The following is a 9,616-nucleotide window of genomic DNA, read 5'->3' on the forward strand; positions in this document are numbered from 1 at the left end:
AAATTTATCAATACCAGCCAGTATTTTTAATGGTTCATTTAGTCCATTCTCTCACTTCCTAAAAGTCAAGAATAATAATAGTTGAGTTAACAATATCTAGCATTTACTGACCCAGGCACTGTTGCGAATACTCTACACATGTTAATACATTTAATTCTCACAACAACCTTTGAGATAGGAACTGCTATTAGCCTCATGTTAAAGATGACGTGACTGAGGTACAGGGAGGTTAAGTCACACTTGCCCCATAGCAGACAGTTAGTAAATGGCAGAGCTGGAACTACAACCTGGAAAATGTGGTTCTGTCATGTTTTTAACTACAGGCCTCCCTCAGTATACATGGAAATTTGGTTCCACCTGTGGAAACCAAAAATCTGTGGATGCTCAAGTCCCTTACACAAAATGGAGTAGTATATGCCTATAACCTAACACAAATCCTTCCTTATGCCTTAAATGGTCTCTGAATTACTTATAATACCTAATACAATGTAACTGATGCACAGTTGTTATACTCTATTGTTTAGGGAATAATGACAAGAAAAAGAGTCTGTACATGTTCAGTAGAGACACAATTTTTTTCAAATATTTTCAATTTGTGGTTACTTGACCCACAGATATGGGACCCTTTGACAAAAGAGGGCCAACTGTATTTGATATGCCGTGAACACAAAGAAGAATATATTTTTAAATACTAGCATTTCTGAGTTGTGCTCATGCAGGAATTTGGGGTTCCCTGCACTTGGGATTTAAATCTCAATTTGTAATAGCCAACTTAATCTCGGCATTTCTGCAAGTAGATTTAAGAAGTTTGTCTTTAATTGTGCTCTCTAACATGATCTGGTTATTATTTTTGTTGTTTTGAGAGCTTTTCCAAAGAAGTACTGAGAAAGAGATTTAGCAGCCCAGTTGTTCCCCTGAGGTCTGACACTAAGCAGCTGGAACTGAAGCTTTGACTAATCTGAAGAGGGAAAGAGGAGAAGCCATGAAACAACATTTCAAACATTCCTGAGAACTCCTAAAACCAGGACTATCAATGTCATTCCCCAATAACTGGGTGGAACTTTCTATCCAATCTTTCCAACCCTTCTGTAAATCAAAAATTATTCCAAAATATGGCTGGGGGTGCAGTTCAATGGTAGAACACTTGCCTAGCATGAGAAAGAGCCCCAGAACCAACAAAAAAAAATCCAAAATAAAATTTATTAAATTCATTAAAAAAAAATCCCCCCAAATTTTCTAAAGCAGCAAACTGAATTATAATTAATTACGGACTATAGTTACAGTAATTTATCAAATGGAATCCAGACTTATGAAGAGGAAGGAACTGATGAAGATTATAGTAGAGACAAATGAAAGAGAAGAAAAATAAGAAAAAGCCAAGCATGGTGGTGCACGCCTGTAATCCCAGTGGCTCAGGAGGCTGAGGAAGGAGGACTGTGAGCTTAAAGCCAGCCTCAGCATCTTAGTGAGGCCCTAAGTAACTCATTGAGACCCTGATCAAAATAAAAAATAAAAAGGGTTGCAGATGTGGCTCAGCAGTTGAACACACCTGAATTCAATCCCTGGTACAAAAAAAAAAAAAAAAAACCTTTCATGATAAAAATACTCAACGAACTAGGACTATAAGGAAAGTACTTCACAATAATAAATCCTATATATGAAATATCCACAACAAACATCACATTCAGTGGTGAAAGACTGAAAGTTTTTTCTAAGACCAGGAAGAAGACAATGATGCCACTTTTGCCACTTTTACTCAACATATTCCTGGAATTTCTAACCAGAGTACTTAGACACAAAAAATAAAAGGCATCCAGTTGGAAAGGAAGAAGTAAAATTATGCATTTGAAGATGGCATGATCTTATATGTGGACAATCTTAAAGATATCACAAGAAACTGTTAGAACTAATAAATGAATTCCACTATGTATCAGGATACAAAGTCACCACACAAAAATTAGTCATATTTCTATAAACTAAAAATAACCACAGGAAAAGGAAATTACAAAAACAATTCCATTTCACAGTAGCCTCAGAATGAATAAAACACTTTGGAATTAATTTAACAAATTAGTCAAAGGTTTGTATAATAAAAACTACAGGGCTGGGGTTGTAGTTCAGTGGTTGAGCATTTGACTCGAATGTGTGAGGCACTGGGTTTGATTCTCAGCACTGCATATAAAAAAAAAGGTCCACTGACAATTAAAAAAAAAATATATATGCGTATATATATAAAACATTTATATATTTATAAATATATATATAGCATTTATGAAAGAAATTAAAGAAGACATAAATAAATGGAAACACATCTCATGTTCATGTATTACAAAACTTAATATTATTAAAATGTCAATTCTAGCCGGGCATGGTGGCTCACGCTTGAAATCCCAGCAACCTAGGAGGCTGAGGCAGGAGGATCGTGAATTCAAAGCCAGCCTCAGCAGTTTAGTGAGGCCCCTAAACCACTTAGTGATATCTTGTCTCGAAATAAAATATAAAAAGGGCTAGGGAAGTGACTTAGTGGGTAAGCACCCTTGGGTTCAATTCAGGGTAACAAAACAAAACAGATGTCAATTCTATCTAAAGTGACCTCAAGATTCAATACAATCCTTATCAAAATTCCAATGACATTGGGATGGGAAGGTGATGCAGTGATAGAGCTCTTGTTTAGCAAGGCCCTGAGTTTGATCCCCAGCACTGCCAAAAACAAAACAAAATTGCAATGACGTTTTTTGCAGCAATAGAAAAACCCATTCTAAAGTTCGTATAGGACCTCAAAAGAATCTGAATAGCCAGAACAATCTTGAAAAATTAGAATGAAGCTGGAGGACTCATAGTTCTGATTTCAAAACTTACTAAAAAGCTATTAATCAATAATCAGCATGGTCCTTTCACAAAGACATACAGAACAAGGGAATAAAATAGAGAACATGAAAATAACATCACATATATGGCCTAATGATTTCTGACAAGGGTGTCAAATGAACACTCATTGGAAAGGACAGTCTTAACAATTGACGCTGGGAATACAGGATATCCACATGTGAAAGAAAGAAGGAAGACCTTACAAAACACTGTGTGCAAAACTGAACTCACAGTGGATCAAAGACCTAAATGTGATATCTAAAACTCTTAGAAGAAAATGTGAGACAAAAGCTTCATGTCACTGGATTTGGCATTGATTTCTTTGATATGACACTAAGGACACAGGTAACAAAAATAATTGACAAGTTGGAATTTGTGCAAATTTTTAAAAAATTGTATATCAGATGGCAATATCAACATAGTATAAAGGCAACCCACAGAATGGGAGAAAATAGTTATCGATCATATCTGATAAGGAATTCATATCCACAATATAGAGAGAATTCTTAAAACCCAACAACAAAGAAAAAACCCAAGTCAAAAAGAGGCAAAGGACTTGAATAGACATGTCACCAAACAAGATGTACAGATGGTCAAAAGCACATGAAAATGTTCACAATATCTTACATTTAGGGACATATCATTCAAAAATACAATGAGATACCACTTCGTACCCATTAGGATGGCTACTATCAAAACAAGACAAGAACAGAAAACAAGCTGGGTACTTGCGTCTGTACTCCTAGTCACTTGGGAGGCTGAGGCAGGACTCGAACCCAAGAGTTCAAGTTCAGCCTGGGCAAAATAGCAAAACCTGACTCTTTAAAAAGAAGAAAGAAAATGTCTTTAAATACACCTAATCTACCAAACATCATAGCTTAGACTAGCTTACCTTAAATGTGCTCAGAAAACTTACATTAGCCTATAGTGAGGGCAAAATCATCAATATTTTATGATAAAATATTGAATATGTCATGTTTATTAAAAAGATCAGGGGCTGGGGAGAGAGCTCAGTTGGTAGAGTGCTTGCCTTATAAGCACAAGGCCCTGGGTTTGATACCCAGCACCCCCCCAAAAAAAAATCAAATTTGAAATAATAGTTTCTTTTTAATATGTAGTGATTTCACACTACTGTAAGGTTGAAAACCATAGGAAAGATCATTATTAAGTAGAGGTCCATTTGTATTTTATCACAATAAAAAATTGAGCTGGGTTCAGTGGTGCACATCTATAATCTCAGCAATTCGGGAGGCTTAGGCTACAGGATCATAAGTTCAAGGCCAGCCTCAGCAACTTAGCGAGTTCCTAAGCAACTTAGTACAACTCTGTCTCAAAATAAAAAATAAAAAGGGCTGGGGGTCTGGGGTTGTAGCTCAGAAGTAGAGCATTTGCCTAGCACATATGAGACACTGGATTCAATCCTCAGCATCACATGAAAATAAATAAATATAATAAAGGTGTTATGTCCATCTACGACTAAAAAAAACTTTTCAAATAAATAAAAAAAATAAAAATAAAAAAGGGTTGGGGCTGTCACTCTGTGGTAAAGCACCCTGGGCTAAATCTCCAGCATAAATAAATACATCTCAAAATATAATCACCAAATATTTAAACATATGAATACTTGAGAACTGTGTGTGTGGATGTGTATAATACACTCAAACATATACATAAAGAAGTGGTGATGATACTTCTTGTAAAGATCTCTAACTGCTCTTTCACTAGAGTGTAGTAATTAGAAGGAAAAGCTATAGAGCCAGACTGCCCAAGTTCATACCCCATTAATAAATGGGAAGTTACTTAACCTCTCTATCCACATGTTTCTTACCTATAACATGAGAAAGATAACAATAACCTATTGCAAAGGGCTACTGTAAGGATTAAATAAGTTAATATAGGTAAAGCATTGAGAACAGTTTTTGCACAGATCAAGTACTATGTATTAGCTACCTGTTTTCTTTTTCTTTTCTTTTCCTTTTTTTTTAAATTTATTTATTTATTTATTGGTACCAGTAATTGAATCCAGTGGCACTTAACTACTGAGCTGCATCCTCAGCCTTTTAAAATATTTTATTTTGAGACAGGGTCTCGCTAAGTTGCTGAGGCTGGCCTTGAACTCATGATCTTCCTACCTTAGCCTCCAGAGCCACCGGGATTACAGGTGAGTGCCACGTGCCCAGTGCTGCTTTCTCTTTGACTAGACAAAATGGTTCTAAATAGTTGCTTCAGCTTTCTGTGAAATTGTTATGTATCCATGGCCTTTGAGACTTAAAAAGTATCCCTTGTACCTTCCTTAGACATCTACTTTCCAACATTTCTTGGGGGTTAATCATTGACTTCAGAAAGGGAAGAGGGAAGGAAGAAATGACCCATGTATCTCCTCCAGCTAAAATGAAAACCCCAAGTGAGCCTACTGTCATCTAGAACCACATACTACGTGAAGTAAGAGTTAACACAACTCAATATTTTTTAAACTTTAAAGCATGTTGCTTATTTTATAGTTTTTTCTTCTGTCCAGTCACAGGAGCTGGCACATTTTGGGAAAAATTAAGGAAATCACAAGAATCATATATGAGTCAACCATCTCCTTTCCTCACATCCACTCAGTCATCAACTCCTGTGCATTTTTTTTCTTGCAACATCTTTCTTAATCACTCCAACCACAACAACATGCTCTGTTGAGCCTCACCAGGTGAAGGAGACACCAGTAAATCATGGTCCTGCAGTGGAGGTGTACAGAGCACATCTTTCCAACAGAGACCTGTAATCCCCAATTGCCACAGAGCTTCACACTCCAGTGGCTTTCCTAACTAGTCAAGTCTTCCCGCTTGCTTCTCCTCTAGGGTCATTTTCCTCAGACCATGTCCAGTTCAGGGTCTATAGGAGCAAACAAAGCAGGGTGCAATGGCACACAACTGTAATCCCAGTGGCTCAGGAGGCTGAGGCAGGAGAATTACAAGTTCAGAGACAGCCTCAGCAACTTCGTGAGGCCCTAAGCAACTTAGTGAGACCATGACTCAAAATAAAAAGGGCTGGGGATATGGCTCAGTGGTTAAGCCCCTGGGTTCAATCTCTGGTACCAAAAAAAAAAAAAAAAAAAAAAAAAAAAAAGAGCAAATAAATCTCTTCTGCCTCGATTGACCTTGCCAATGCCCTCTCCTGCCAGTTCAGGCTCCTTACCACAAAAGAGCACTCTTACCTTCACTTGTGGGTCTGCTCCTGCCAACCATCTCCCACTGGGAATCAGTTCTCTACCTACTCAAATTCCACCCATCTTGGAGGTCTAGCTCAAATCTTACCTCTTCCATGAAACTATCAATCCCTGCAGTTTCCTCTCTTCAGAATGCCTGTAGTATTTATTATTTGGATTACACAGTTCAGCCATCATAAAGTCAGTCTCCAATATATATTATTTGCTTCTGTAGTCTGCATATACTTCCATGGGTCCCAACCAGTACTGCCCTGCTGCCTGGGAGGCAAACGGTTCCCTGCCAGCTAAGGACTACCCTCACATCTACTGAGAGGGACACTGAGTACAGTGGTTAAGGGCATAGCCTCTGGAATCAGGCTGCTGGGGTTTGAAGCCTCACTCCTCCCCTTTATTTGGGCAAGGGTCATACCCTCACTGTGCCTCAGCTTCCTCATACATAAAATGGAACTAGTAACAGCACCTATGGCTTAGGTTGTAAAGATTAAATGCAACAGAAGTAAAGCACTTAGAAATTTGCTGGGCACAGAGTAAACACTATATAAATGCTAGCCGTTATTAGGACCTGCCACAATGTGGGCTATTGAGCTGAACAGACTAAACTAAGCTGGTAACCTAATCATGTTTAAACCTAATGGGTCAAAGGTGGAAGAGCTCTTAGAACTTAAGGAATTCAACCTCGTCATTTCACTGATGATAAAACTGTGGTCCAAGGGAGGGGTAAATGACTAGCTCAGAGTCTCACAGCTGTAAATGTCAGAAGTACCAAAACTTAAAGTCTCATGACTGGGGATAACTAATGTTTTTGTCACCATACCTCAGTGGAAAGTCTACCGATATTTTCTTTCTTTCTTTTTCTTTTTTTTTTTTTTTTTTTTTTTTTTTTTTGGTACTAGCACTTGATCCCTGAGCCACATCCCCAGCCCTATTTTGTATTTTAGAGACAGGGGCTCACTAAGTTGCTTAGTGCCTTGCTTTTGCTGAGACTGGTTTTGAGCTCAAGATCCTCTTGCCTCAGTCTCCCCAGCTGCTGGGATTACAGGCGTGTGCCACCATGCCTGGCTCTACTGATATTTCTAATGGGGAGCAAAAGTTTTTGTATTCTAAGTAAACAAGTTACCAGCAAATCACTGTGACAAAATTCAGGGGTTGCCAGTATTGTCTAGAAGGCCAGCTGTTGTTTCAGGTGCGTGTGGGAGGGACTCTGTGGGAGGGAGGGTGCTGCAGTGGCAGAGTGAGTATCAGGAGACTAATAATATGGGTGACCTTAGACAAGTCCCTTCCCTTCTCTGACCTGAAATTTCCTCACGTATTTGTGGAAATCAGGTGTTCCCAGTTGAACCAGAAATATTTTGGAGGCAAAGATCATGCTGTATCCTCTAAGATTCTAAGTTGACTTTCAGAGCCTGGCTCAGCAGACAGGCAGGCAGTTGAATAATTTTTAAAGGCTAAGGATGCACCTCGGTGATAGAGCACTGGCGTGGCATGCGCATGTGTGAGGCCCTGGGGTCTACCCCTGGCAACACACACACACACACACACACACACACACACACACATACACAAACTTCAAGCATCCTTCAGGTCTCTAATCAAATGCTGCTTTTTCAGTAAGTTCTGAAAAATTTATAATGGCATACCTCTGCCCTGTCTTCTTTTTTCTCCACAGCACTTAGTGTCATCTGACATACCATATATTTTACACCCTCCCGCTGCGCCCTTGACTCTGCCAATAGGACATTAGCTCCACAGGGCAAAAATTCGATCTATTTTGTTCACTGTAGCATCTTTAGCCCCTTAGAACACTGCCTGGCACAAAGCAGACTCTGTATACACTATGTTCACTGACTAGATGGCATCAAGGTTTCCTAGCTGACGTTTTAACTTGAGTTTCAAAGAAGAGCACAATGGTAAAAATGCAATAAGCAAATTGTTGGTATTTATATCAATATAATAATAAAATCTATAAAATTTGGAGCTACCATTGCCGCCCAAAAATGTCCTAAAGACCACTCATAGAAGGAACAGAAGAAATCATTAAGCTTTAATTTTTATAGCAACTTTGCAGTGTTGATTAATCAAAGTTTCTGTAAAGGGTTGAGGAGGATAGGGGAACTTTCTGAACAATCTTTGCAACTTTTCCATATATCTAAGATTAACCCAGAACATAAATTTATTAAAGGGGGAAGATCCGCCCAGATGGTGCTCCAGGTTTCTCAACGGATTTCTCAGATGCCAGAGAAGGCTGTGACTCTCACGTCCTTTTCTTCAGGGACCGGGATCTTAAGCGCTTCCCGTCAACTTCCACCCCCCAAAAGCCACGTTCCCATAGTAAGGATCTGCGCCGCCCTGGGCAGATCCCGGGAAGTTCCGGGCTCGCCCGGACTTGGGTCGCCTTCCCAGCCATCTCCGGCTTCCTCAACCCCTCCTGGGCTCACAGCAAAGCCACAGGCAGGTTTCGGTACCGCCCCCGGGCGCCAGCCTACTGGGCTCTTCCCGACGGCGCTAGGGAAGCGAGACTGCCTGCCGTCGCCCCCTGCTCCGCTGTCGCCACCACCGCGCCTGGGAAAACCCCGACACTCCTGGGTCTCTCACCTCGAACGCGGTGCGAACGCAGGACCCCAGACAGCCATCGCGGGAAGCTGCGGTCGCCGAACGCGGGGCGACGCGAGGGCAGCTCCCAGCGCCTGCCCTCGACGCACCCCTGGGCCCCGCGATGCCCTCGCCGGCCTTTCGGCCGCGACCTCTACCATCCCCAGCCCTCCGGCAACCATCCCGGACCAGGGGCCCCACTCACCTGTGGGCGCGGCGCTCCTGCCGCCACCGGCGCAGAGCAGCAGCGCCCACAGCCCGTAGAGCCGCGCCGGCCGCTCCATGCAGCCCCTTGCCTCGGAGCCCAGCCGGGCTGGAGCCTCGGCAGTCTCCGCCTACTTCGCTCCCTCTCCCACTTCCCGGCTCCGCCGCCCTGGAGGCTGGGGGCCGGCGCAGACGGGAAAGGCCGCCCCGCCCACGGCCGCAGGTAACCCTAGCCAGCGAGCGCGGGCGGAGGGGGCGGGGCGCCGGCGGCTCCCGAGGCTCCCACGGCGCGCGAGAGACGTGGCCTCGTCGCTCGGCCTCCACCCGCCGCTCCGAGGTCCGGTCTCTGACCAAGTACAACTTCCTCGACCACGTCGCGGCCCAGCTCAAGAGCCCGAGGGCCCCCGCCCCCGGCGCCGTGGAGTCAGCGCCCGCTGGAGTAGCGGCTGGGTGCGCACTTGAGGGGTCTCGGAGGTGCCAAGGGCTGTGCCCTGCTGGACACTAGGGCACTGTCATCTGTGGAAAGAACCTTGGCCTGGGAGTCGGAAAACCTGGCTGCCAGCCCTTGGCCTCTGAGCCCTTGTTTCCTAAACTCTGACTCCAGGGTTACTAACACCAGCCCTACTTCACTGGGTGGACTCGAGAGTCCAAACAGATTTGGTGGCACCTGTGCTTTATGAGAAGGACAAACAGTATATCTGAAAGCTGGTGATGCAGTATATTGAGTTGGATTATTTTTTAAAT

The 9,616-nt window shown here is 42.4% G+C and overlaps 1 protein-coding gene across 1 annotated transcript in view; it reads right to left on the reverse strand.

Moving 5' to 3' along the window:
* IL13RA1 (interleukin 13 receptor subunit alpha 1) overlaps nucleotides 1-9,139 on the reverse strand; it is a 62,073-nt gene extending 52,934 nt beyond the window's left edge. The window contains exon 1 of the mRNA XM_079123406.1: nucleotides 8,874-9,139. Coding sequence (XP_078979532.1) covers nucleotides 8,874-8,952 — 79 coding nt within the window. The 5' untranslated portion in view covers nucleotides 8,953-9,139. The remainder of the gene's footprint in view (nucleotides 1-8,873) is intronic.
* Between the last annotated feature and the right edge of the window lie 477 nt (nucleotides 9,140-9,616).

This window comes from Sciurus vulgaris (assembly GCF_902686455.1).
Source record: "Sciurus vulgaris genome assembly, chromosome: X".
NCBI classification, from domain to species: Eukaryota; Metazoa; Chordata; class Mammalia; order Rodentia; family Sciuridae; genus Sciurus; species Sciurus vulgaris.